This window comes from Hypoxylon fragiforme (assembly GCF_022984875.1).
Source record: "Hypoxylon fragiforme strain CBS 206.31 chromosome Unknown GGS25scaffold_5, whole genome shotgun sequence".
In the NCBI taxonomy this organism is placed as follows: Eukaryota; Fungi; Ascomycota; class Sordariomycetes; order Xylariales; family Hypoxylaceae; genus Hypoxylon; species Hypoxylon fragiforme.
The window spans coordinates 2,218,467-2,241,715 of record NW_026054760.1 but is presented as its reverse complement, the minus strand read 5'-3'; the positions used below and the strand labels follow the sequence as shown (position 1 = coordinate 2,241,715).

At 49.3% G+C, this 23,249-nt stretch overlaps 8 protein-coding genes across 8 annotated transcripts; 2 read left to right on the top strand and 6 right to left on the bottom strand.

The window, feature by feature from the left end:
- Positions 1-852: 852 nt before the first annotated feature.
- On the bottom strand, positions 853-3,412 carry GGS25DRAFT_286426 (PAF acetylhydrolase). The gene is made up of 2 exons (XM_049257517.1): positions 2,723-3,412; positions 853-2,620 (listed from the first exon to the last, which is right to left on the bottom strand). Exons 1-2 carry the CDS (start codon positions 3,046-3,048, stop codon positions 1,183-1,185), a joined length of 1,764 nt encoding a protein of 587 aa, XP_049116803.1. The 5' UTR covers positions 3,049-3,412; the 3' UTR covers positions 853-1,182.
- Positions 3,413-4,057: 645 nt separating this feature from the next.
- On the bottom strand, positions 4,058-6,218 carry GGS25DRAFT_286424 (aminopeptidase I zinc metalloprotease-domain-containing protein). The gene is made up of 3 exons (XM_049257516.1): positions 5,593-6,218; positions 5,182-5,521; positions 4,058-5,130 (listed from the first exon to the last, which is right to left on the bottom strand). The coding sequence occupies exons 1-3, from the start codon at positions 6,013-6,015 to the stop codon at positions 4,175-4,177; spliced, it is 1,719 nt and encodes a 572-aa protein (XP_049116802.1). The 5' UTR covers positions 6,016-6,218; the 3' UTR covers positions 4,058-4,174.
- Positions 6,219-6,768: 550 nt separating this feature from the next.
- GGS25DRAFT_491143 (alpha/beta-hydrolase) lies at positions 6,769-8,232 on the bottom strand. The gene is made up of 4 exons (XM_049261062.1): positions 7,956-8,232; positions 7,728-7,893; positions 7,565-7,669; positions 6,769-7,504 (listed from the first exon to the last, which is right to left on the bottom strand). Exons 1-4 carry the CDS (start codon positions 8,053-8,055, stop codon positions 6,856-6,858), a joined length of 1,020 nt encoding a protein of 339 aa, XP_049116801.1. The 5' UTR covers positions 8,056-8,232; the 3' UTR covers positions 6,769-6,855.
- On the bottom strand, positions 8,233-9,613 carry GGS25DRAFT_491142 (uncharacterized protein). Its single transcript, XM_049261061.1, has one exon. It carries the CDS (start codon positions 9,340-9,342, stop codon positions 9,100-9,102), a length of 243 nt encoding a protein of 80 aa, XP_049116800.1. The 5' UTR covers positions 9,343-9,613; the 3' UTR covers positions 8,233-9,099.
- Positions 9,614-11,564: 1,951 nt separating this feature from the next.
- On the top strand, positions 11,565-14,877 carry GGS25DRAFT_531693 (glycoside hydrolase family 3 protein; the record flags this gene model as incomplete). The annotated part of the gene is made up of 4 exons (XM_049265515.1): positions 11,565-11,822; positions 11,944-12,379; positions 12,436-12,524; positions 12,592-14,877. The coding sequence occupies 4 exons, from the start codon at positions 11,565-11,567 to the stop codon at positions 14,497-14,499; spliced, it is 2,691 nt and encodes an 896-aa protein (XP_049116799.1). The 3' UTR covers positions 14,500-14,877.
- A 39-nt stretch (positions 14,878-14,916) lies between these two features.
- On the bottom strand, positions 14,917-16,048 carry GGS25DRAFT_491135 (uncharacterized protein). The gene is made up of 2 exons (XM_049261060.1): positions 15,555-16,048; positions 14,917-15,454 (listed from the first exon to the last, which is right to left on the bottom strand). The coding sequence occupies exons 1-2, from the start codon at positions 15,659-15,661 to the stop codon at positions 15,115-15,117; spliced, it is 447 nt and encodes a 148-aa protein (XP_049116798.1). The 5' UTR covers positions 15,662-16,048; the 3' UTR covers positions 14,917-15,114.
- A 673-nt stretch (positions 16,049-16,721) lies between these two features.
- Positions 16,722-19,683, top strand: GGS25DRAFT_491132 (uncharacterized protein). Its single transcript, XM_049261059.1, has 3 exons — positions 16,722-17,231; positions 17,312-18,607; positions 18,664-19,683. The coding sequence occupies exons 1-3, from the start codon at positions 17,051-17,053 to the stop codon at positions 19,062-19,064; spliced, it is 1,878 nt and encodes a 625-aa protein (XP_049116797.1). The 5' UTR covers positions 16,722-17,050; the 3' UTR covers positions 19,065-19,683.
- A 1,327-nt stretch (positions 19,684-21,010) lies between these two features.
- On the bottom strand, positions 21,011-22,663 carry GGS25DRAFT_286303 (translation initiation factor eIF4e). The gene is made up of 3 exons (XM_049257515.1): positions 22,259-22,663; positions 21,360-22,181; positions 21,011-21,298 (listed from the first exon to the last, which is right to left on the bottom strand). The coding sequence occupies exons 1-3, from the start codon at positions 22,303-22,305 to the stop codon at positions 21,106-21,108; spliced, it is 1,062 nt and encodes a 353-aa protein (XP_049116796.1). The 5' UTR covers positions 22,306-22,663; the 3' UTR covers positions 21,011-21,105.
- Positions 22,664-23,249: the final 586 nt, after the last annotated feature.

The following is a 23,249-nucleotide window of genomic DNA, read 5'->3' as shown; positions in this document are numbered from 1 at the left end:
ACCATACCTATGTACCGCCAACCTGGGCAGCCAGCCAAATACGATTAATTCCCTTTTAAAAAAGAAAAAGGCCAACATTCATCAATTCAACTCTCCCGCCCAATTGATCTCCATTTCAAACAAAGCTTCGGAATGCCATTACACCCACTCGCCAGCGCGTCGGATAGCAGAGACTATCACGCACCTGCCTGCCGTAGATCTCCCAGACCTAGGGTAGGTAGGTAGGTAGGTAAGCATGCAAAAGAAAATCCGAAAAATTCCATCTCCCCCGGAACATCATTTACGACTCGGCCCACGCTATCTCCGGGGAATCACCAGCTTCATCGCCCTCGAAGACAGGACAACATCACAATGCATATTACCAGAAAGAATTGGAAGAAACCCCCACCCCCCCTAAGCCCAAAAAATATCGCCTTGCTTGACAGCCTTGACTTCTCTTTCCTTAGTAGGTACCTAGCCATCCGTTGCTTATGCCACATCGTGACCACCGTAGTGAGGGAGAGCTGCAGTCTACCTACCTAGGTTAGGTATGTATCCTCCCCAACAAAGGAGATGAGATCAAATACAATTTCACAAATGGGTCAGAAATCCACAAATGTATGAATACTGACTGTAGTGTGGTAAAGTAGGTAAAGTAGCTGCCCGCATCACATACATATGTATATCCCCCAAAAATACCTTCACGATCTCCAAACCTGATAAACCTAGCTTGCTTCACATCTCACGCCTCACAGCCAACAAAGCATAACCATCCTCATCCCATTTTCATGAACAATCACTCATCATATATATATCAAAGACACTCAAGAGGTATATATAGTCTAGCAAAAAATAATAATAGCTAATAAATAATGAGTCTCTAAGTAAAACCCCACCAAATCGCTAAATAACCTCACAAACGCCGAACGGCCTGCCTGTCTGCCTTTCTAGCAATGCACCAGTGAGCCTTCCTATCTATCTAGGTGCTCAGTAAGTTAGGTATATACACACACGACCCGCTTCGTAAAAATATCAAACCAACAAAACAGCACGCTTTTCGCTTGTCACTTTTTATGCACCCACCCATATATCATCCCCCATAAGCTCAAGCGTTTAAGCCCCTCTCCTTCGTGAACTCATCATATGTAGCTACCGCCGCACTCATCTCCCAAACGCATACCACTTGCACCACCGGAACACATTCTACGTTGATCCAGCCGTCGCCGTCTCCGCTGTATTTTCGTTAGCGTGTGGTTCAATGACGCCCGCCATCCCTGGCTCCTGCTCCGCGACGCCTTCATTCGAGCCGTCTTCGTTCACTTCCTCAGCCTGGCCCATGTTCACGATGTCGATCCAGTGCCACGCGTCTACGACGCTACGTCCGCTACGATCTAAGATAGCTCTGTCGTCGCTCCCATCCCCTTCCGCAGGAGATACAGCGCCGGCGCCAGCCTCTGCGTCATGAACCCCACTTATGGCCACATCAGCATCAGCAGACACATTATCGACGATAATCTTCCCGGTATCCGTGCCGTCGACCAGATCACCCGCCCAAGTTCGGGCGACAGGTACGCCGTTGGCACGGAGGACCTGGAGAATGGCGCGGCGGTTAAGACGTAGGGCGCGCTCCGGTTCTTCCGACTTGTAGACCTGGCGCATGAGCCACGGGAACAGGATGCCAAAGTCGGACTGCGACAGGTGGGCGGACCGCTCCACGTAGAAGAAATGCGGCTCCGCTAACTTGACGCCAGACGCATTGCCCTTGTAAAACGCGGTCGCCTGGACGGTGGGTGCCGACGGGTCGGGTGACAGGGCTCGCGCGGTCTCGTGTAGATGGTCCTCCCAGTTGTAGAAGTCGGAGGACTCGACGGCGAGGAGGGCGCTTCCACCGGGTGGCATCGGATTCGTGGGGGAGACGGCGTAGACGGGGAGAGGAAGGTCGAATAAGGGCTTGGTAGATTTGGCACGTAGTGGCATGCACCACATGTCCAGTAGGATAGTTATATTGCGGCTCGTGATTTGTTTGCAGATGGAGGACTGGCGGGACGGTACATAGAGCTGCTCGGGCATAGCTTCGAGCTTAGGGTGGCCAATATAAAAGACGGATTTCAGGAATTGAACCATGGTAGCAGAGCCAAAACTATGGCCGGCGAAGATAATACTACCAGGCATGTGAACGTGCAAGTTGCCAACAAAAGTGTCGAGAGAGGGCGTGCTTTTGTTGAGGTTCGTCAATGGCTCACCCTTGTCGATTCCCAGTATAGCCTCATGTATCAAGCCCAGCTCCCATAGTCGTATTCTGAGTTGGTCGTTTCGCAAGGCGTATACCTCGTCCGTGGCGTCGTGCTTTACGCGCAGATAAGGAACGGCTCGGCGTGTGCTCCGCGTGAAGAATCGGTCCTGCTGTGAGGGTATTCGAATAAAAGATGCCACAGCGCTACCATCCCTATGCTCCGGGCAGACGACGACCACTCCATGCGACGCGAGAGACCCAGCTATCTGTGAGTACGCATTCCGGCTCCCGCCCAAGCCATGTGAGAAAATTGCCGTCGGCCATCGTCCGTTCGGAGTATTCGGCTGGGAGATGGGCGCATTCTTTACCACGGGTATCGAAGTGTAGTGTAGATGTCTTGGCAAGAAGCTGTGGATAAGAATTTCACATTAGCCACTGCATAACTAGGTACCTATCTACCTAGGTAGATATACGGTTAATGGGTGATATGATAGTTGTGTATGGACGTACGAGATAGCTTGTGCCAATAACGAGGGAGCGCCTAAGAATTGGATATATGCAGACAGGTGATCTCGCTGGGGAGAGGGCAGCCATGTGATGCGTTTGTCTTGGGCCTCTGGGCTAGTCGGGTAGAAGACACGAAATTGAACTGTCTCTATATCGGCGGCATTGTCTGGGGCGGGAGCGGGAGAGTCCAGTTCCGAGACAGGAATTTCGACATCGACGGTGCCGACCTTGTAAGGACCCGTAAAGTCCGAAAAACTAGGTACAGGATTTAATCGTGAGAGCATAGCGGACCACCTGTCCGGGTTCGTAGGATTCGTTGGCTGCGCCATAGGGATGAATATCCGTCTCGTTGTAAAACTCGAATTAATTAGGGATATTCCGTAACAAGGTCAATACCTAAATTGTTATAAGGGGGATCTATTTTCTGTTCGGCAGTCTAACGAGTGTGATAATAAAACGGTATTAATTTCAAAGTAGAAAGAAATAATTAAGGAGAAGAAGAGTGAACAAAAGGCGAAAATAAGAAGAAGAAGAAAGTATTAGTTTGGTTAATCTACTACTAGTAGTAACACGATTGGGTATGACTACCTAAGTACTAAGGAAGCAAGTGCCATGAAAGTATTAGATGCAATTGCAAGTTTTTTTTTTTTAAGTTTGATGTTGTAGTGAGTAGTTATCAGTGACGATGCCTCGGCTTCTTCAACCTTTTTTTTCCATATTATGTCATTTCACCTATAACCGTATTATAACTTCCAAGGTTGATACGTATTTACTTACCGAACTATCCGACAACCTCCTTTCCCATTCTCTCTCCTTCCTTTAACTCAAAGACTTCCCCATCCTCGTCAATTCATCACACGACAAGTCGCGTGCCCTTCAACCATGTACCTAGGTTAGTTTCTTCCCGTTCTTCCCTTACAGTTCTAAAGTAAATGCTCTCGGGAGTCTTAAAGTGGAAACAGATATCCACTAAGTACTATATGGCAGGCTCTGGGGGCTCTTGATTGCATCATTTTGCATGTGACGGTAGTCAATGGGATAAGAGGATAAGAAGATTATGATTATTTTTTCGTTCCTGCAGGTGGCGGCATTGATGATCTTTGCGCTATCGACAACTAACACAACCCATAATCCACAAGTAGCCGTATTACTATACTTAGTACTTACCTACATACCTCGGTATGTATGTATGTGTATGTACATGGATGTGTGTGACTATTAAAAGAAGCTGATGTCTCTCTATTATGTATCGATGCCCCTTTCTATGTATCCAGTGATGCATACTACAAACTACAAACCACCAGCCAGGTACCCATGAGACCCGAATGCTAGCATCAACGCGGGATGTCCATATGTTGTGATACCCGCTTGAGACATGCGTATGTAGTAGTAATGGCAACCAACTTCTAAAACAGTCGAAGCCCTCTTCCTTTTCTGGGCAAGGCGAGGCCGCCTTTATTGCCACTCGGCGTCGACCTTCTCCCATCTGTCCAGGAAACCCTTGAAGAACTTGACGCCCAACCCGGGATCTAGCGATCCGCACGTAGCACGAACCGAATGCATGCTTAGTTGCGCCATTCCCGCGTCGATAGCCTTGACACCCATCGCACTGCTCAGCATAGGTCCCACGGTACCACCGCTTCGGGAGTCGTTTCGGATTTGGAAAACCTGCGGCGTGCAACCACTCAACTCGCAAACACGGGTAACCACCGCAGTGGAGACCGCATCCGTCGTCATATGACCATTGCTGTCCGCCGCGATGCAGATTCCCACATTGAGGCGGGGCGCGTGGTCTTCGAGGTAGCGGGAAAGGAAGTTGGGGTTTACGGCGTGTGTGACATCGGCCGACACGAGGAAAGATCGCGCATAGGTCTGGCCAATCAGCCCGGGTCCAAATGTCTTACTATCACCGGATAACGACTCCACCGCTCTCTCGATGACAGATGGCAAAAAGTTACCCCTTGCGCCCTGGCGGAGTAGAGAGCCAATCTCTTCGTCGTCAAACAGCGCCACCAATTTGATGCCACCATCGTCCTCGTTTGCTTCCGAAGCTAGCAGCCCTTGGAACGCGGCCCAGCTGCATAGCTTGTCGTCAATTCGGCCAGCAAAGATGAACTCTCGGTCCAAACCGCCCACGGTCGCAGGTTGCAGGTCAAACAGTTCTAATTCCCAGTTTACTATCTGTGAGTAGTCTTTGATACCTAACTCTTTCGAGATGAGCTGGACGAGTCTTGGTGGCTGGGTGGCAGTAAACGATCCAGCAGGCCCTAGGGGTTCCGCCGGCTTGGAATTCGTAGAAGAAGAAATGTCGGAGTTGTCCAATCCAATAATCGGGACTGCCTCCGTTTCCTTATTGTTCTGGCCCATCATGCCCACGCCAAAGTGCGGTGCGAGCGTAGGTATACGAGCAACTGTATCATGTTAGCTATTGTGACCCTTATTTTCCCCCAGGGGATGCTTACTAGGCCAGTCGAGTTTGACAAGTTTGCTCGAGGTCTTGCCGGACCCGTCCCGTACAATTACTCTGCCTCCTATGCTAAGATCTCTGTCCCACCAAGTCTCGTTCAACCCACCAGCATAAGGCGCAACGCCCAATTGGACGTAGCCAGCCTTCGTTGGCTTCTTGCTGACGGGCTTAAGCCTCGCCGTAAGGGCATCAATGTGACCTGCAACCATGGCAACGCCATTGCCAGGCTTATACGCCTTTCCAACCGTAAACGCGATAACTGAGGTGCCGTTTCGGGTCACAAAGTATTTACCGCCGGCTTCGAGCTTGCCAGACCAATCGTCTCGTGCCGGAAGCTTCAGTCACTTGTTAGCTTATGTAATTACCTCCATAGCAACCATCGGCTATACAAAAAAAAGCCACCAACCTCCTTATAGCCAAGAGCCGTCATCTTGTCTTTGAAATAGCCGACGGCATGGAACACCGTAGGATTATCCTGCAAAAACTTGCAGAACGGCTGGGTGAAAGCCTCGGGGTCTGACGACATGACTTTGCAAGAGGAGCACGAGCTTCGGTTATCCGTGAGCTGGAAGGCAAGTGAGCCGGTACGACGGTCTGGTATTTCCCGGTAGCAGGCGTCGCACAGAGCCAGGGATTTGCAGTTAGCTAAGTCGCCAACTACAAATGCTTGTTCAGCTTTCGACATGGTTGGCTTTGTTTCGAACTCGGATGGGTTGACGAAGCTCGACAATCGGGGTGCGGTGGCAGTGGCGGCGTTCACGGCGGCGGTACTTCGAAGAGATATGTTGGAACTGCGCTGACGCAGAAATTCGGATGTATGGCGTGTCATTGTTTGAGTCAAGATGTGTTTGGTGATGTTCGTAGTTGGGTGTTCCTTGAGAATATTGGAATGTGGATACTCAATGGAAGCTTAATAAATGTTGTTCAGAAGAGAAAGACAGTTTGTTTATTTGTGTAATGATTGTAACATTGAATGATTAGTAGGTACTAGGTAGTGTACTATGTAGATGTACTAATAAATGATTAGGAGGCAGCTGCATGTGGAAATGAGGTCAACATACTCCGTACCTACATGTACATAACGATATTCGCTGATAAATACCTTATCAGCTGCTACCTAATTCCACAGGCTGCACAGCTGATCACTTTATCCACAGGCCCCTGCATAGCGTCTCAACCACTGAGTTATGTATGGTGAACCCCTGACGAAGTCCCACTGATCTCATCTCTTGGGTGCATATCCCGTGCATCCATCAACTTCCAGTCGGGTTCCCTTCTAGAATTTATGCAGATATGCAATGTCGTGAATAGAAACCTTGAAACTATGTACAAGCAACTTGAAAGGTACCTAATTCATGTCAACATACAATATTTTGCGTGGAAATGAGATTGCAAAGAGAATGCTACAGCTCAGAAGTCGTTCATTGAACAAAGACATAACCTCAGGGGAAAGCATATAGACAAAGGTGTCCACATTCTCAGGAAGGGCATATAGAAATATAGAATAGATATCATGGATGCCAAATATCGCATGCACTTCTGTATATCCTAGTTCGATACAGCATCTACTAGAGATGTTGTGTTCCGAGGAAATGATATATGTATATTTATTAATTTATTACTATTTTGTATTTTAACACCCTCCTAAAACCCATTCCTAGGTAATTACCTACTCATCCAGCGTCGCCGCGTACGCGCGGTCCTGCTCCGCCCAGTCATTGACCTTGGCAGTGAGGTCTTCGTCCGAGATGTCTGTGTCCCTTCTCTTGAAGGAGAGGTCGTCTTGGCTGCAGCCGCTAATGGGCTCGAAGTAGTTTAGATGAGCTTCGATATCGAGACCTAGCGTTCCGCCGTTGCACTTGACGCTGGCGTGGCCCTCGCACACCTTCGTGTCCGCGGCCGTGTACGTCGTGGTGTCGGAGCTGCCGTCAGCTAGCCAGTACTCCGGGCTCGTATGTCGGTATCCCACGATGAGAGGAGGTAGGCGTGGCACGGGGTCGTCGAGGTGCGTTACACGGTATTCAGCACCGGCCTGATCCGTGACGAATTGGACGAACTGCTTGTTGCCGACGCGGGGGCTGCCGTAGGTGTATAGGTCGACCTCGTAGCCCAGTTTTCGTGCGTAACCTGCAGCCACCGTGCTAACAGCGCCACCGAGCGAGTGCCCTGTAAAGACGATCTTATAGGAAGGGTTTGCGGCCTTGGCAGCTGCCACGCCCGCCAACAAAGCATCTTTTACCTCGTTATATGCGGTGAGGAATCCGGTGTGGAGCACACAGCCGCTTACGAGGTCACAAGGAAGGCCTACGAACGTGAGGCTACCTGAATGTTAGCCGCTAATCACACCGTTAATAGTATTGGCCGGAAGATAGACTTACTCGGCTATCCAGTTTCGGATAGATTCGCTTCCTTGTACAGATACCACGATGAGTTTGTTCTTATTATCCGTCGAGACAAAGCCTTTGGCATCGGTGAGAAGGCCGCTGTCCGAGGATTAGCTTGATGTACATAATGGTCTAGGACCAGTCATATAACACTCACACAAAGGTTTTAGTCACCGTTGCATTTGCGGCAGTGACATCTGGGCAGGTGTCTGAATAACAAGTGATGGCAGAACCCACAGGGACCTCGCTATTACAGTAGGCGGCTGCAGCGTACTGAGCGTAGAACCTCAGGGACGAGATATCAGCCTCAGTCACAGTGATGTCTTTATCTGTTAGTATGTTGCTCCATCTATATTTGGTAGTATAATCTCTGTAATGAACATACCACGCTCGTTAAGGGCATAGCGAGAAGTTCCAATTGGAACTGGATTCGCCACAGCCAGTAGGCTGAAGGCAGAGATGAAGGCGTAACTAAGGCGATTCATTCTTACCAAAAGAGGAGGGCAGACACAGGAATGAAGAAAATAGAAGGGATAGAAGAAAAGAACGAAGCTGACACCATTTAGCTACGACCACCAGTGACGACTTATACACATCAAAGGGAGACACTTCAGATGTGGCTTTTGGAGACTGCCGATCCTTCCCCTCCTCCTCCTCCTCCCCTCCCCTAGTCGCCCGGTATTCTAGCTAAGCTGAGATCCTCCCGATTCAGAGACGAATATTGAGGCTACCTAGCTAAACACTCCCGCTCCTCTTCCGCTGGTTTCAGCTCTTGTAACAAGCACTCCTCCTAGCCTCAATCCCAACAATACCCCAAACAAAGATACTATCATGTCAACGCTGGTCCCCAGAGAGACATAAGGCGAGAGTCTAGGCTCTTAGCAGCTAATTTATTTCACGGTAAGCGTTAGAAGCATCATAGAGCGTCCGCAAAGCGGGCCAAGCGGGCCATGTTTATTGCTAGGTATATTGCTAGGATAGAATGACTTCGTAAGCAGGCCCGGCGCGTTCGGTGAGGTCGAGACACCAAGCCAATAATCATCGACTCCAAAAACAATAAATACCGCTTTCAGGTCTGCCCAAACTTCTCATTGGTTGAAAATTTGTGACATGGCGAGTGTAGCGGCGAGTCAGGCAGGCTTAGTGCTACCCTAGCAAGAACCAAATACCTGACTACTAGGTAGATGACGACGAGGTCCTGAAGATTCTTGGTGGTGGTACCGAGCACATTTCAATAAACCGTATTCATTTCACTGCATCCGTGGGCTGGTCGTACAACAGACGCACCGCATCTTCTCTCAGCCTTTTAAAAACGTCCCGAAGAAGGCCAAGGAAGGCCCAGGGTGTGTCAGGGCAGGATTGTAGGATCAATTGTCTGGACTCTGTAGTAGCATTGGTACCCTCTTTGGGGCGCGTCTTATTGTTCCGAATCATGGGTTCAAAGCGGCTTTGCCCTCTTGAGGATGTTGTACAACACCGCCCGTGATATGAGCAAGGAAGTGAGGAAGCAAGGATTCATTGGCTGACCACTAACTGCCTTCTACGACAGCCTGAATCTCGACTGGAAACGGAGGATTGCATTTTGCACTGCTCAAGCAGCTATGTAACCTAGGGGATACTGAAAGTAAATCTAAGGATAACTTGAAGCGGGAGGGGTAAAGAAGAATGTACAGCTCACTCCTCAAAAGCGCCCGAACCATGTACGAGATTTGTAATAGTACAATGAAGGGCATGGCAGGTAATGGCCAGAATCTGTGGCTGGCGTACATCATTATTGATACGAGAGGCTATACCCAGAAGACGTCAAGACTGAGAATAATCCATGCTAGTGTCCGTATCGGACTTATCTCCTGAGAAGGCTATGAATTCGTACTTAAGAGTCGTAGTAGTACATACTACATGGTAGTTACATAGTAGTAAGCTAGTGTGTTTTTCTTCTTTTCCTTTTCTTCGGATGTAAAAGCCGGCATGGGTGATTTGGTAATAACAGAAAGCCCTGGCGAAGTATTAATATTGAAAGAGTTGAGTGATACCGAAAACCTTGGAACGCTAATATCTAATCTTCAGCTAGAAGAATTCGAATTTGGCTGCTTGGGTAGACCCGCATCGGCTCCGCAAATGTCACATGTTCTCTCATGCAGCGCCTTGTCCCTACTAGGTATTTTAGGGGTATTTTAGGGTATTTTAGGGTATTTTAGGATTTTAGGGTATTCTAGGGTATTTACTAAGGTAGTCTGCACTTAGTAGGCAGGTACATAGGCTACTTGCTAGATTTCCCCACATGAAACTCAACATTATTTTGCAGTCTTGTCCTTGTCCACTTGTTCTTCTTCTCTTTCTCCTTCTACGGCGTAGTACACTAAATTCTTTCGACAGTGGACCGGCCATACATACCTAAGTTATGGCCAGTAGGTATTAATATTAATATCATATGCACTTATCAGGTATTGTTCGGTTAAACAAATCCATGGATGCTACTTGAACTTTTCCACAGGGCACCCCTATCAATAACTCGGTCGGCTGTCAGGTAAATCTGCCAATTGGCCCCCAGATATTTTTGCTGTCTGTTGAGCACTGGCTTGTTTTAGGCCCCAGCTTTTTTCAGCTTTAGAAAGGGCTAACATTACCACTTACTACACCGTAGGTGCCCTAGTAGTTGCTTAGCACTTAGCCAGGTGGCAGATATCTGACAACTGACAAGGGTGTCCTGGTAGTTAACTATGTAGAGAACTTGATGATAGTCACGTTGGGGGTCACGTTGGGGGTCACGTGGATTACCCCTGAGCTCCTCATCTACCCTACCCTAACTAGGTTAATAAGTTCTTCTTTCTTCTTCTTCACCCCTATCCCCCTATCCCCCTATCCCCCTATCCCCCCATCCCCCCATCTCTCCATCCCACCATCCCCTCATCCCATCATTCCCAGGTAGGTATTCTTTGCATCAACTATCAACCATCAACTTATATAATAATCAAGCACCGAAGCGATAGGTATATCCTAGTAGCATTGTCTGTTCAATTTCTATGTTTAGCCTAGCATCGGAAGCTAGAATCTGTATCTTGGTAGCGACCATACTACCATGATCCATTCCGATTGCAACCTCACCATGCCTGTTTGCGTCACTTGTCCAGTTCACATTCAAGCTTACATACATAATAGTATCGCCGAACTCCAACTTTACCTATCCTTTATCAAGAATTATCATCTTCACTTGACCACTATAAGCCTTGAAGGAAACCATCATGTGCGTGTGACTGTGCTCATATATCTTCTTCAGTACTACCTACCTACCTAGATCTTTGGTTTCCCCAAATCATCATCTTCTCATGTGAACTTGGGTCAAGTCAAGACAAAGGGGCCGAGGTTGTTCGAATTCTTTAATTAACTTGGCTCCTTGGCCACATATTCAGCTAAGGTTGACGATCCAAATCTCATGCATAGCAAGAATACAGAGATAATCCCCATCAAGCAGCCCAGCTCTATCCAGTTCTACCCCGCAAACTTATCTACAATGCATATGATTCAAGCTCGATAGCCATGGGTTATGCTTGCCATGCCAGCATAGCCCAAGATCTTGGGTGCAATATCAGATGTAATATCAGAAGCACAGACTCAGATCGAATCTGAAGACCGAACTGCTTACCACCTACAGGCTAGACTCTAGAGAGCATCCTTCTGACGTATTTGCTATCTACATTACCAAGGTACTACGGGTACATGCGCGGGTTCACCCGTTGCACTTCTCATCATGCATGTTCCTCTCGTGCCTTGTTCCTGGATCAGGATCCTATTTTCATTTAACTAGTAGACTGTCGCCAATCACTGTGTGTAGGCAGCCGTGCCGTAAATTGTTTAAGCCACGAGGTCGCGTGTTCTCTCTCTCATACGACTATGTTGATATAGTAAGAGGCTCTCTTCCAACTCTTAAACAAAAAGGCCGACCCCCCAAGTAATACTATTCATAATCCCCTTTTGGTCCTTTTGGATAATCATAATGGTGATACTCAATATGGGGTGCCCTCCAGGACTCCGTAGTCTGTCGTTATTTTTCCTGAGCGGCGCGGCTTCCGCCTCCGTACTCCAACAACGAGATCCCGTTCCTGCCGGCTATGTTGCCGCCCCTTACTACCCAACTCCTTATGGGGGTTGGGCCGACGACTGGTCCGCAAGCTATGAAAGTGCAATCAAGTTGGTTTCGCAGATGACACTGGCCGAGAAAGTAAACATAACTGCTGGCACTGGTATTTATATGGTATGACTTCCATAGAGCCCTATAAAACGTATAACGAGCCTCCAATCACTAATAGCAATCAATATATAGGGTATGTGACCGAACATGTAATAATTCCGAAGTCCGAAATACTAACTGATAGCTTCAAGGACGTTGCGTTGGAAACACCGGTAGCGTACCACGACTAGGGCTTCCGTCACTATGCCTACAAGATGGTCCCCTCGGTGTCCGAACGACAGACAACATCACCGCCTTTCCCGCGGGGATAAGCACCGGAGCGACATTCAACAAGGACCTCATGTACGAAAGGGGTGTTGCCATCGGCGAGGAGTTCAAGGGCAAGGGCGCCAACTTCTACCTAGGACCTTCCGTTGGTGCTCTGGGAAGAAAACCGAGAGGTGGACGAAATTGGGAAGGTTTCGGGTCGGACCCGGTGCTTCAAGCAATTGCCGGCGCGGAAACGATTAAAGGCGTACAGGAGCAGGGAGTCATCGCTACGCTCAAGCACTTGATCGGAAACGAGCAGGAGCTTTACCGCATGTATAACCCACTGCAGCAGGCATACAGCGCAAACATTGGTAAGGGCTTATATGCACCAAAGACTGTTAGTGTGAGATACTAATCGATACATCAGACGACCGAACTCTGCACGAGATCTACCTTTGGCCATTCGCACAAGGCGTTAAAACGGGCGTAGGCTCAATAATGGCGTCTTACAATGCGGTATGTATCATGATTATATTACCTGCCCGGGTGGTTTTGGTAGAAATTTTTATTAACCAGATTGAAGATCAATGGATCCGCTGCTTCTCAAAACGCATATATCATCAACGGTCTCCTAAAGGACGAGCTAGGTTTCCAAGGCCTCGTGATGACCGACTGGCTTGCGCAAATCTCGGGCGTTGGTTCTGCGCTCGCCGGTCTCGACATGTCTATGCCAGGAGACACAATCGGCAACAGCGTCCCTTTGTTTGGCTACTCTAACTGGATGTACGAGCTCACACGATCGGTACTCAACGGCTCCGTGCCCGTTGACCGGATAAACGACATGGCCACGCGCGTTGTCGCTACATGGTATCAACTCGGCCAGGACAAGGACTACCCGCCGCCGAACTTTTCATCGAACACGGCAGATCCCGAAGGCCCGTTGTATCCCGGTGCTCTGATCTCCCCGAGGGGCGTCGTAAACGAGTACGTCAACGTCCAGGGAGACCACAAAATAATAGCGAAACAAGTAGCCCAAGAGGCCGTCACGCTCCTGAAGAACAACGGAAGCTTCCTCCCGCTATCGACGAAAGCACCGCTATTTGTTTTTGGAACAGACGCACAAGCCGATCCGCAGGGCATCAACTCTTGCACGGACAAGACCTGCAACCGAGGTCTTCTGGGCATGGGATGGGGTTCGGGATCCGCAAACTACCCTTACCTCGACGACCCAATCAGCTCCCTGAAGCGGAAAGCAGCCAATGTGACTTATTACGCGACGGATAGCTTCCCCAGTGTCGCCGCGCCAAGCAGCAACGACGTAGCCATCGTCTTCATATCCTCCGACTCGGGCGAGAACAGCTACACCGTCGAGAACAACCACGGCGATAGAGACGCCGACGGTCTCAAGGCATGGCACAACGGCGACACCCTGGTCCAGAAAGCCGCGGAGAAATACAGCAACGTCGTCGTAGTCGTCCACACCGTCGGCCCCATCATCATGGAGCCCTGGATCAACCTGCCGTCCGTCAAAGCCGTGCTCGTCGCCCACCTGCCCGGCCAAGAAGCCGGCGACTCGCTGACGGAGCTCATCTTCGGCGAAGCGTCGCCCAGCGGCCACCTGCCCTACAGCATTCCCGTCTCCGAGGACGACTACCCGGACAGCGTCAGCCTCGTCGCCACCCCGCTGAGCCAGACGCAGGACACGTACTCCGAGGGCCTGTACATCGACTACCGGCACCTGAACAAAGCGAACATCAAGCCGCGCTTCGCCTTCGGCCACGGGCTCAGCTACGCCTCCTTCCACTTCTCCAACGCGACCCTCACCCGCGTCACCCCCCTCTCCGAGGTCCCGCCCCCGCGCCCCTCCAAGCCCGCCTCCCCCGTCGCCGGCCTCAACACCACGCTCCCCGCCGCCGCCGAGGCGTACTTCCCCGACGGCTTCGACCGCATCTGGCGGTACCTGTACTCGTGGCTGCCGTCGGGCGAGGCCGACGCCGCGCACGAGATCGGCGCTGCGGGCTCGAAGACGTACCCGTACCCGGCCGGCTACTCCGCCACGCAGAAGCCCGCCTCCGCGCAGCCCCCCGCCGGCGGCGCGAGCGGCGGGAACCCCGCGCTCTGGGACACGGCGTACGCGCTCACCCTCACGGTGACGAACACGGCCGCCAGCGGCACGACGCCCGGGAAGGCCGTGGCGCAGGCGTACGTGCAGTTCCCCGCGAGCAGCAGCAGCGCCTTCGACACGCCCGTGATCCAGCTGCGGGACTTCGCGAAGACGGGCGCCGCGCTGGCGCCCGGGCAGAGCGCGCAGCTGAGCTTGAGCTTCACCCGCCGCGACCTGAGCGTCTGGGACACGGTGCGCCAGAACTGGGTCGTGCCGGAGCCGGCGGGGCGGTATAGCCTGTGGGTGGGGGGCGCGAGCGATGATTTGCCGGTTGTGTGCTATTCGGATACGTTGGTGTGCGAGGTGGATGTTACGGGGCCTGTGTAGAGGGGTGTAGTGTATGTGCGTGCTGATGTGGATGTGGATGTGTAGGTGGGGGGTGAGAGTGGCTGTGGGTTTGGATATCATTGATGAGACAAATGAATGGCTGGAAGGAAGCTTTGGTCTCATGTCCATATGTTGAGGTATAGATAGGTGATGGGTAAGTATATACTGTATCTAGGTAGTAGAAGTTCAAATATCTTTTGCTTCTTCAAATAAGCCGATTCCTGGATGTGCAATGTTATCAATATTCTAGGTGGTAAGATGAAGCCACATCGGCTCCTATGCTATAGATAGTAGTTAAAGACCTACCTTTTGGATACGCAGGGGAGATAACTTAACATCCTATCTCCAATACTAGGTGTATATTTCAAATATGCAGTACCGTCCGTGGGCCGTGTCTATAGAACCGTAGTCTGGGCCGTGGCCTGGAGATAGTATTTTTTGCATTGTACAGTTCTATGCGTGGTATATATACCTGCTACAACTCCTCACATATATATCCATCCATCGACGGACGAGACATTTACCTAGGTACCTACCTAGGCATATAGGCTACCTGAATAGACGGATCTTCTTCCTCTTCTTCCGCAGCTCCTTCACCGTCCTATTCCATCCCCTCTAGTTCGACAATATGGAGCGCTTCTTATCTCTGCGACGCTGCAGCGTGCGGCGGCCCTTGTGCGAGCGTATGCGGCTGAGGAAGCCGTGTCTGCGCTTGCGGACGAGGCGGCTCGACCGTGCCATCGTGGGACGCGGGCCGCACCGGATCTGCCCAAGCGCCGGATGCGCCGTGATGGCTGTCTTGGGGACCAGGTCCAGTGTGCAGCCGCCGCTCGTAGGCGTGGGAGCGAAGGAGGTGAGGAGGAGGTTACTCGAGTTCGGAGACCGGAATACGCCGCCGTGGGTGTGTGAGGGGGCGAGGATGGTGGGGCGGAGGCCGGGGAGTGAGGAGAAGGCTCTGTAGAAGGGGTAGAGTTAGCCGGTGCTTGGTGGGTAGGTAGGTAGGTAGGTCGGGAAATGTAGAAGAAGGCGGGGAGAGGGGAGGTGCTCAAACGGACCTTTTCGTAGCCCATGATTTTAGGGCTGGGGCTGCTGTTATTATGGCATTCGTACTGCCGCGAGCTACGCCAGCTCTCGGAAGAGCGGCTAGAATAAGAGACTGCATTTTTTTATGCTATTGAGGGAGCGGCGCAGAGCCGAGATTGTCGGGGAGCAGAGCTGGGTATGCAGAGGTTCGTGCTGGTTCAATGTATCTGCATAGTCTCCGTTGTAACAGCTTCTCTAAGCTCCCTTAGGTATGCCCCTCTTAAATATCCGTATCTTCGTAGTGAGCGCGTCTCGATTCGGGTACGGTTATTGGCTCGAGGTTGTTGTCGTTGTCGTGATTATTTTCATAATTCCTACAGCTTTCTCAAAAAGCCGAAAATTCGATCAATTGGAAATAAATGCGACCGGTCCTAGGTGTGGGTCTCTTATCGATAAGAAGCATATTCTACTACGATGACAATTTATTAAAAAAAAACTTGATGATTTCAAGGTAGAAATAGTTACTGTGCATTTACTACGAAAGGCAAGAACACCGCATAATCAAGTGAGTCATCTATGTATGTACTACAGTACTAGTATGTAGTAATCCAAACATTGAATGCAAGGTTTCTTTTGGCAGAAATCATTGGAGCTGCGCCTTCAGTTTCAGTCTGGCAGAAGCATCTTGCAATCTTCCTCATGACATTGCATCGAGGCAATGAACATAACGAAAAGAGAATAACCCAAATGAGTTTGTGATGAGACCAAAAATTCCGCCCACTACGATCCACGAGGGATAATAGAAAAGGGTCGACTCCGCGCTGTGCAATGCAGGTCTTTCCTCTTAAGAGTCCTCATTCTTGAGCGAGGACCCTTCGGACAAGGTAAGTATGAAGAAGAAAAGAAGAAAGAGAGTTTAGAATTGAGGGAGGAAAGCCAGATATTTATATGTTTTTTCAGACCAGTACTTACTAGTAGTAATTATGGGGCAAACTGGTCCAAGCTGTCAGTGCCTCAGGCCCTCAGTGATGTTGGCAAAGAATGCACATTGCACAGTGGCTTGTGTCTTAAATTGCTTGGTCTGTGCTCAAGCGTTGTAACAGTATTATTACAGTACTGCACAGTCTGCACTAATCCTATTAAAGATTAAATCAAACGCGACTACTACTAACTAGTAGGTAGTACTTTCACCTGGCTATCGCGTTTCGACGCGTTAATTTGGGTTCCACATGCAGCCCACATGCACCACTTTCCACCTAATCCACATTTCAACTCTTTCCGTTAAACTGCTACCTACCATAGTAGACTGCTAAACTGCTAAACTGCTAAACTGCTAACTGAACGTGCTGAGCCTAGTGACGAGCCCGGAAACATCAGCACGGCTTCAAGATATCTAATTCGATCTGGGACTGTTGGAATTTATTACAGAGTCACTTAATTTATTCTAATCCGATAATATCTAGCTTGGCTCCTCATTGATTCCACATATCCATGCGACAAGAGAGCTTCAACTCAATTCGCAGCCCAAATGCCTCTAATTTCCATGTCCCCCAATATTCAGGAATCAGAATCGGCTTTGAGGAAGAGAACCCATAAGGAATTTGTCGATGATTCTATCCAACTTACCATCGAGGAACCTTCAGATTTAGGGAGCCCGACAAAGCAGAGATCTACTGATCACGCCGCCGTCCCTATTAATATTACTTCACGTTAGATTCCTTACCCCTCTCGTCAAATATTTGACACCAAATACAATGTAGTTACATCAAAACACTAACCTACAAATTAGAATCGCCTTCTTTACCAGCAGCTACCATGGAACCGAAACCTGGAAGTAGTTCTTCGGAATTGACCGAATTAGGATCCACTCCTCCCACTGGATGCTCTCCCTCGCCCAACAAGACACCCTCGAAGCCAGCGCCAGCGTCAGTGCCAACACAAAATGACGATGCTACTAAAGCACCAACAAACCCAGAGACTAGTACCCTTCCAACTTCAGCGCCAGTTGCCCAAGCTACCCAGCCCGAAAAACGAAAGCTTACCAAGGCCGAAAGAGACCAGGAGCGCGCCGAAAAGCGGCAGAAGAGAGAAGCAGAAGCTGCAGAGAGAGCTGAGAAACGGGCAGCTGAAGCAATAGAGAGAGCGAAGAGAGAAGCCGTAAAACTCGCGCGAAAAGCCGACGAAGATGCTAAAAGACGTAAAAAGGAGGAGGAAGAGCTTGCCGCACAACGAAAAAAGGAAAAGCAACGAAGCATGTTGGCCAGCTTCGTCCAACGGGCACCGACTACGCCATCCAAGAAGGCTATTCCTCAAATTTTCAAAACCTCACCAAAATCCACCACAGAATCTACTGCACCCCAGGAACAAAAAGAACCCGAGCCGCAAAAATCAATGTATGAACGCACATTTCAGCCCTTCTTCGTCAAGCCTGGTGTCACGGTGGCATCGCTCCCATTCGAGATGGATAACGAGACGAAAGTTGCCAAGTCCGAAATACTGGATCAATTTGTTCGTGGCGAACGCGGTACTTTCAATGCAAAGCCGTTCAACCCAGCGGAGGTTTTCAACTTGCCGTTCCCCCAGCAGCGCGGCATTATGTACCCAAGTGTGAGGAAGATAATGGAGGGAGTATATGGTGATTCAACAGAGAACACTCAGGCCGAGAAGCTTGTCAACGCGCAAACTCAACTAAATTCCATTCCGATGAAGTACCTGTCATTTTATGAGGATGTTCGGCCGCCTTACTTTGGAACAGTGACTTCCCATATGGAGTCCACGAAGCTTCGAAAATTATCTCGTAGGCCAACCGGGGCGCTCTTGCGACTTAACTATGATTACGACTCTGAGGCGGAATGGGTAGAAGACGATGGCGAGGATCTAGGCGACGAAGAAGAAGACGAAGAAGAGCACGATGCCGACGAGGAAATGGATGACTTCCTCGATGATTCAGATGACGTGTCGACGGCCATCCGTCCTACATTCCTGGGCGAGAACGAGCCAACCAGCACAGGCATTTGCTTCGAAGATAGGGCGAAGCAGGCCCCATGCGCATCCATGGGCCAGTACCGACTTGAAGTCATGCTAAGTAAATATTATCCCCGCCTTGAGACTCCAAGACAGGTTTGGACTAACACGCCACAGATTTGCCTGAGCATCACATAGGAATTGACCCTTTCTCTACCTCTTATTGGCCGACTACTATAGGAAAAGGCACCAGCACTGCTGCGGCTACATCTGCTCCAGGCCCTCCAACTTCCATGCCTCCACCCGCTGGAGTGGGCATTGCTAGTACTGCACCAACCGTCGATGCGAAGGACCTTGTTCCAAAGGAGATGCTTGATGACTTTAAACGAGCCATTATTAGTGAAGAACTACGAGACTTCACCAAGGGGACGATTATCGATTTATTGGCCAAGAAATTCCCAGCCTGCACCAAAGCTCAGGTTAAGGCAACCCTCGATAAGACAGCGCACCGTATTAGTCCCCCCGGTGCGAAGAAGACGGTCAAGCAGTGGGCCTTACTACCTGCTGGCGCTACCTGAGATAGATATGCTCGTTGGAGAAGTTATGTCCAGTCTGGTGAAGGAGGATGATACCAGTAGGCGATAGTGAACCTCTTGAAACGGAGAAGAATCACAGCTGCGTCGTATGCCGGCCTACCTAACTACTTAGTTAGCTACTTGGTGCCAAGCCAGACGAGGCTAGAAACACCATCCGAGTCTACGTTGCTGGAACCGTTTGTACATGTAATCTTGCTTACCCCTCCCCCCCTTTGATTCAAATCGCTTTCGAGGCGTCATATATATCCTTAGGTCCACGACGGGTAGTGGATCTTTGGTAAGGAGTCCGGCAAAGGCGGGCAGGCGGGCGGACGGACGGTTGGTCAGGCGGCGAATGCCGGTTGTTAGGTAGTCAATCAGTGGACTCCTCCCCCTTTTTTTCCCTGGGGACCAGAAAAAAATAATGAACTTGATGATAATTTCATGTGGGGTTGTTTATATGGTGTGCGTGTAAGATAGGTACCTTTGCAGATTCGCGTGGGTTTTCTAAGCTGTGCTCGTAGTTGCTGGTAGTAAGGGGTGCTGTTCCTCTAATGCTTAATATGCAAGTGGAGGTCTCGAAGCTATCTAGGTACCTAGTTATGTGGCTTATAGACTGCCCCCTTTTATTGTTGATTGCCTAGTTGACAGTGCTATACACCTGATCAAGGTGCTCGTATCCCCCCCTATTATGAAGTATTTGCCTACCTAGCTAGATACCTATGATGATAGTCAAACAGGGCTTTCACATCTTGATTCCATGGATATTATACAAGTGCCTACTACTTAGATGCTTAACCTAGAGAGTACTGGCATCCTTTGAGATATTAGGTGTCTACCTACCTACCTATCTTGAACCTAGGCGGCTCAAGAACTCGCCGCAGACATCAGTGGTCAAACTGTAGACCTTTACGAAGATACCTATCCACCTAAAACCAACATAACTGCTTAGCTTTACTCCACTCTCCTATCCTATCCTATTATTCAACCTACATACATACAACCCCAAGTGAAGTAATTCACACATTGATATCCCCAATGGATAGGTACCTATCTAAATATCTAACCTACCAGCTTACATGCCTAGGTTAGGTAGATGTACTGTTCTAATCCCACTCTCTTGCTTTAAGCACTAGTTACCTAGGTATACTTATTATAACATAGGCAGGCACCTACTCGCAAAATACCCCTATTCTTAGATTTCAAGAGCTGATATCCCCCCCCCCCCCCCCCCCCCCCCCCCTTTTTTTTTTTCAATCATTTTTCTTCAGTCCAACAGCACACACATTACCAATAAAATTAGGGACGAGTATTAGATATTTGGCAACTCACAGATTTTCTTTACTTTTTAGAGGCTTAGTCGAATAAAAAATACCCTGTCCCATTTACTGTTGGTTTGAAGAGATATTCGGGACAAAAAGGGGTAATTAGGCCATTGCCTGGGCATTTATTAGGGAGTTACCTACCAGCCAAAGGTACATGCACTCTAACAAATCAAGGTCACCACAAGGACGTTATCAATTCATATAAACACGGTTTCTCATTGTGCCAACACAGCGTATCGCCAGCCAACCCCTCGAAGGCGTTCAGTAATGGTACAAGTATACAGTACAGTTCATATAAGCCCGTTAGCTCGCGAACCCTCCTTCTCTCCCATTAAGAGTAAGAGAGTAAAGAGTATTGGTAGATGCTTCGCAAGTGCTTAAACTCATCACATGCCCCTCTCGTAAACGTACACACACGTATTCTGTGAGAGAATATTATCTGAATCTGGATATGGTTCCTTTGCCGCAAGCCTCGTGTGGGACTGATAACTCGCATGCTACCGAGGGACAACCTTGCAGTGGTATGCATAACCTAGAAGCCTATGCCTGCAACTAATCAGAAAGTTTTATTTATTTTTTGGCTTGATGCTTCACTGTTGGGTTCCATCGGGACCATCCTCACCGGGTAATTCTGTGCAAAACACCAGTACATGGGATGAAAGACTTGCCTATCACTCGGGAGCTTGTCGAGACCAACGTCGGGCGCTACGACGATCTAACTACGATCGTTGTTCATCTTGCGACGGTCGGACCTTGTTGTTGTTGTGCGTTCGTTTCTCGCCATGGTGATTTTGAGCCGCCTTCTCGCGGCGCATCTCGTCGATGGCAGAGCGCTGCTGCATGCTAGTGTCGTGACTCTTGAAGTCGATGCGCGTCTCGGGCGGGCAGTTAAGCACGCGTCGCATCGTCTCACTGGGTATAAGTGTCAGTTGACAGTGGCTTTAGACCAGACATTTCGGAGGACAACCCCTACCGAATCTTGAGGACCTTCTGTCCCGTGCTACGAGTCCAGATGCTGAGCACGTCCTCTCCGTTGCGCATGCTAAGCACAACGCCACATACTTCATCGGCCTCGTCTCCAAATTGATCTCCTATACAAGCCATCAGGAGATCTTCGTAGTAACGATCGGCAATGCCTTTCTTCAGTCGCAAGACCCACTTGCCACCAAGTTTATTCTCGTCATCCTCCCATATCGGACGAATTCCCTTCTTGAAGAGATGATAATCGGACACGGTAGGAAGGGATGAGGGTCGCTTCAAGTGTGAATATGCTAGCCAGAACTCCTCGGCGGTATGCACCGACATCATAGCGTGGAGAGTCTTGTCATACTCGATATACCCGTTGGCCTTGGTGATGGGTGGTCGGTACCAAAAGATCCAAGTGTCGCGGAGAGGGTGTGAGGACGGCATGGGGCCTTGTTGGACGTTCGCTTCGGCGATGGAACTCATCGAAGGTTTGCTCACAGCGGTTGATCGCATAGCTTCCTTTGACGTCTTCTCGGTGGAGGGGGTCTTAGCACCAACTGCACCCATCGCTTGTTCAAAAGGATTGCCCTGAGTCTTGGGTGTCTTAGCGGAGCCAAAGGATGCGAACGCGCCGGAACCCAGGCCAAACTGGTTAGCCCCTCCAGTGCTGGTGGGAGAAGTCAAGCCACCACCAGGGGTGGTTGCGCTGAGGGGGTTAGAGCGGCCGTGGGACGAACTGGCACCATTTCTGCGTGCTAGACTGGAGAAATCTCGCGGAGTAGTCGCATTATCGGGCTGGCTGGGTGTAGACAGTGAAAGGTTGTTGAGACTATAAAGACAAAGAAGCAGTTAATGTCTGAGACTCCCCATCTTGCCCCGAGCGAAACACGGAAAAGCCGGACTTACTTATTACGGCGAGTCCATATCGATTCCTGTCTCTCCATTTTGTCCATGTTCAGTTCCTCGTATTGTCGGCCGCTCTCAATAGGACGAGTATGTTGAAACTCCCCAGTCCCACCAGCACTATGGTAGCTATTCTCTTAGCTTTTCGTATAAGTGTACGTATGTTATCCTATTTAGCTGCTTGTTTTACTCCAGGATGTTTGGCTATAACGATAGGTACGAATAGGATAATCGGTTCTTAAGAAAGTGCTTCAAGAATTATAGACACTAGGTAGACAGGTAGGTCGGTAGCAAGTAGAGCAATTATGTAGATCGAACAGGTAGTATAGGTAGGTAGAGACTGAGGTATTGTACTACTATGTGAGTAGGTATGTAGGTTGCCAGGTTGGCGGTTGGTCGTGGTGGTGGTAGGTAGTGGCAATGATACCGGGATTAATGTCGTAGGAAGGAGGGGAGAATGGGTAAATTTTTTGGGAGGGTAAATTGTACAAATTGGTTACTATTGGAACAGATTTTAAATGATAAAATGATATGATAGGATATAAATAGGTATTTTGTTTTTGTTCTGTTGATATCAAAAATATATCGTATGAGTATAAGTTATAAGTTGTCGTTTATTTACGAGGGGTGTATGTAGATATGATGTTTCGAATCTTGGGGGGTTTTTTTTTTAAGTCGAGATGAAAGAATTGGAAAGTCACACCACGCACATTTCTAGTTGCACCTCGAAATGTTTTCATCAAAGCTCAATCAATGTCCAATGCGCCTAGCAACTAACCCCCGATCGACCTGTAAAGAGCCTTAAGAAACTTTCAAGGTTATTATGTGTGGCGTGTTTAATTGGTTGCAGCAAATAAGAAGGCGCTAATCGGAGTGAATTTTAGTTACAACTTGCAGCATACATAGCGCATTCATACCTGGTAATCCACTGGGCATGCTGTTGTGCTACTGGACTGGTGCTACTGGTGTGCTGCTGGTTCGACATGTAAGGTGT

What these genes read in the sequence shown, in the direction of transcription:
- GGS25DRAFT_286426 (XM_049257517.1), bottom strand. Translation starts at nt 3,048, where the DNA reads ATGGCGCAGCCAACGAATCCTACGAACCCGGACAGGTGGTCCGCTATG. An exon ending in TTATTGGCACAAGCTATCTC is followed by an intron (nt 2,621 to 2,722) that starts GTACGTCCATAC and finishes TCTTATCCACAG; the next exon opens with CTTCTTGCCAAGACATCTAC.
- GGS25DRAFT_286424 (XM_049257516.1), bottom strand. Translation starts at nt 6,015, where the DNA reads ATGACACGCCATACATCCGAATTTCTGCGTCAGCGCAGTTCCAACATA. An exon ending in CGGCTCTTGGCTATAAGGAG is followed by an intron (nt 5,522 to 5,592) that starts GTTGGTGGCTTT and finishes AAGTGACTGAAG; the next exon opens with CTTCCGGCACGAGACGATTG. An exon ending in TGTCAAACTCGACTGGCCTA is followed by an intron (nt 5,131 to 5,181) that starts GTAAGCATCCCC and finishes AACATGATACAG; the next exon opens with TTGCTCGTATACCTACGCTC.
- GGS25DRAFT_491143 (XM_049261062.1), bottom strand. Translation starts at nt 8,055, where the DNA reads ATGAATCGCCTTAGTTACGCCTTCATCTCTGCCTTCAGCCTACTGGCT. An exon ending in ACGGTGACTAAAACCTTTGT is followed by an intron (nt 7,670 to 7,727) that starts GTGAGTGTTATA and finishes ATCCTCGGACAG; the next exon opens with CGGCCTTCTCACCGATGCCA. An exon ending in ATCCGAAACTGGATAGCCGA is followed by an intron (nt 7,505 to 7,564) that starts GTAAGTCTATCT and finishes ACATTCAGGTAG; the next exon opens with CCTCACGTTCGTAGGCCTTC.
- GGS25DRAFT_491142 (XM_049261061.1), bottom strand. Translation starts at nt 9,342, where the DNA reads ATGATGTACGCCAGCCACAGATTCTGGCCATTACCTGCCATGCCCTTC.
- GGS25DRAFT_491135 (XM_049261060.1), bottom strand. Translation starts at nt 15,661, where the DNA reads ATGCAGTCTCTTATTCTAGCCGCTCTTCCGAGAGCTGGCGTAGCTCGC. An exon ending in AAATCATGGGCTACGAAAAG is followed by an intron (nt 15,455 to 15,554) that starts GTCCGTTTGAGC and finishes CCCCTTCTACAG; the next exon opens with AGCCTTCTCCTCACTCCCCG.
- GGS25DRAFT_491132 (XM_049261059.1), top strand. Translation starts at nt 17,051, where the DNA reads ATGCCTCTAATTTCCATGTCCCCCAATATTCAGGAATCAGAATCGGCT. An exon ending in CCCTATTAATATTACTTCAC is followed by an intron (nt 17,232 to 17,311) that starts GTTAGATTCCTT and finishes CCTACAAATTAG; the next exon opens with AATCGCCTTCTTTACCAGCA. An exon ending in CCGACTTGAAGTCATGCTAA is followed by an intron (nt 18,608 to 18,663) that starts GTAAATATTATC and finishes AACACGCCACAG; the next exon opens with ATTTGCCTGAGCATCACATA.
- GGS25DRAFT_286303 (XM_049257515.1), bottom strand. Translation starts at nt 22,305, where the DNA reads ATGGACAAAATGGAGAGACAGGAATCGATATGGACTCGCCGTAATAA. An exon ending in ATATGGACTCGCCGTAATAA is followed by an intron (nt 22,182 to 22,258) that starts GTAAGTCCGGCT and finishes TTGTCTTTATAG; the next exon opens with TCTCAACAACCTTTCACTGT. An exon ending in CAGAAGGTCCTCAAGATTCG is followed by an intron (nt 21,299 to 21,359) that starts GTAGGGGTTGTC and finishes ACTTATACCCAG; the next exon opens with TGAGACGATGCGACGCGTGC.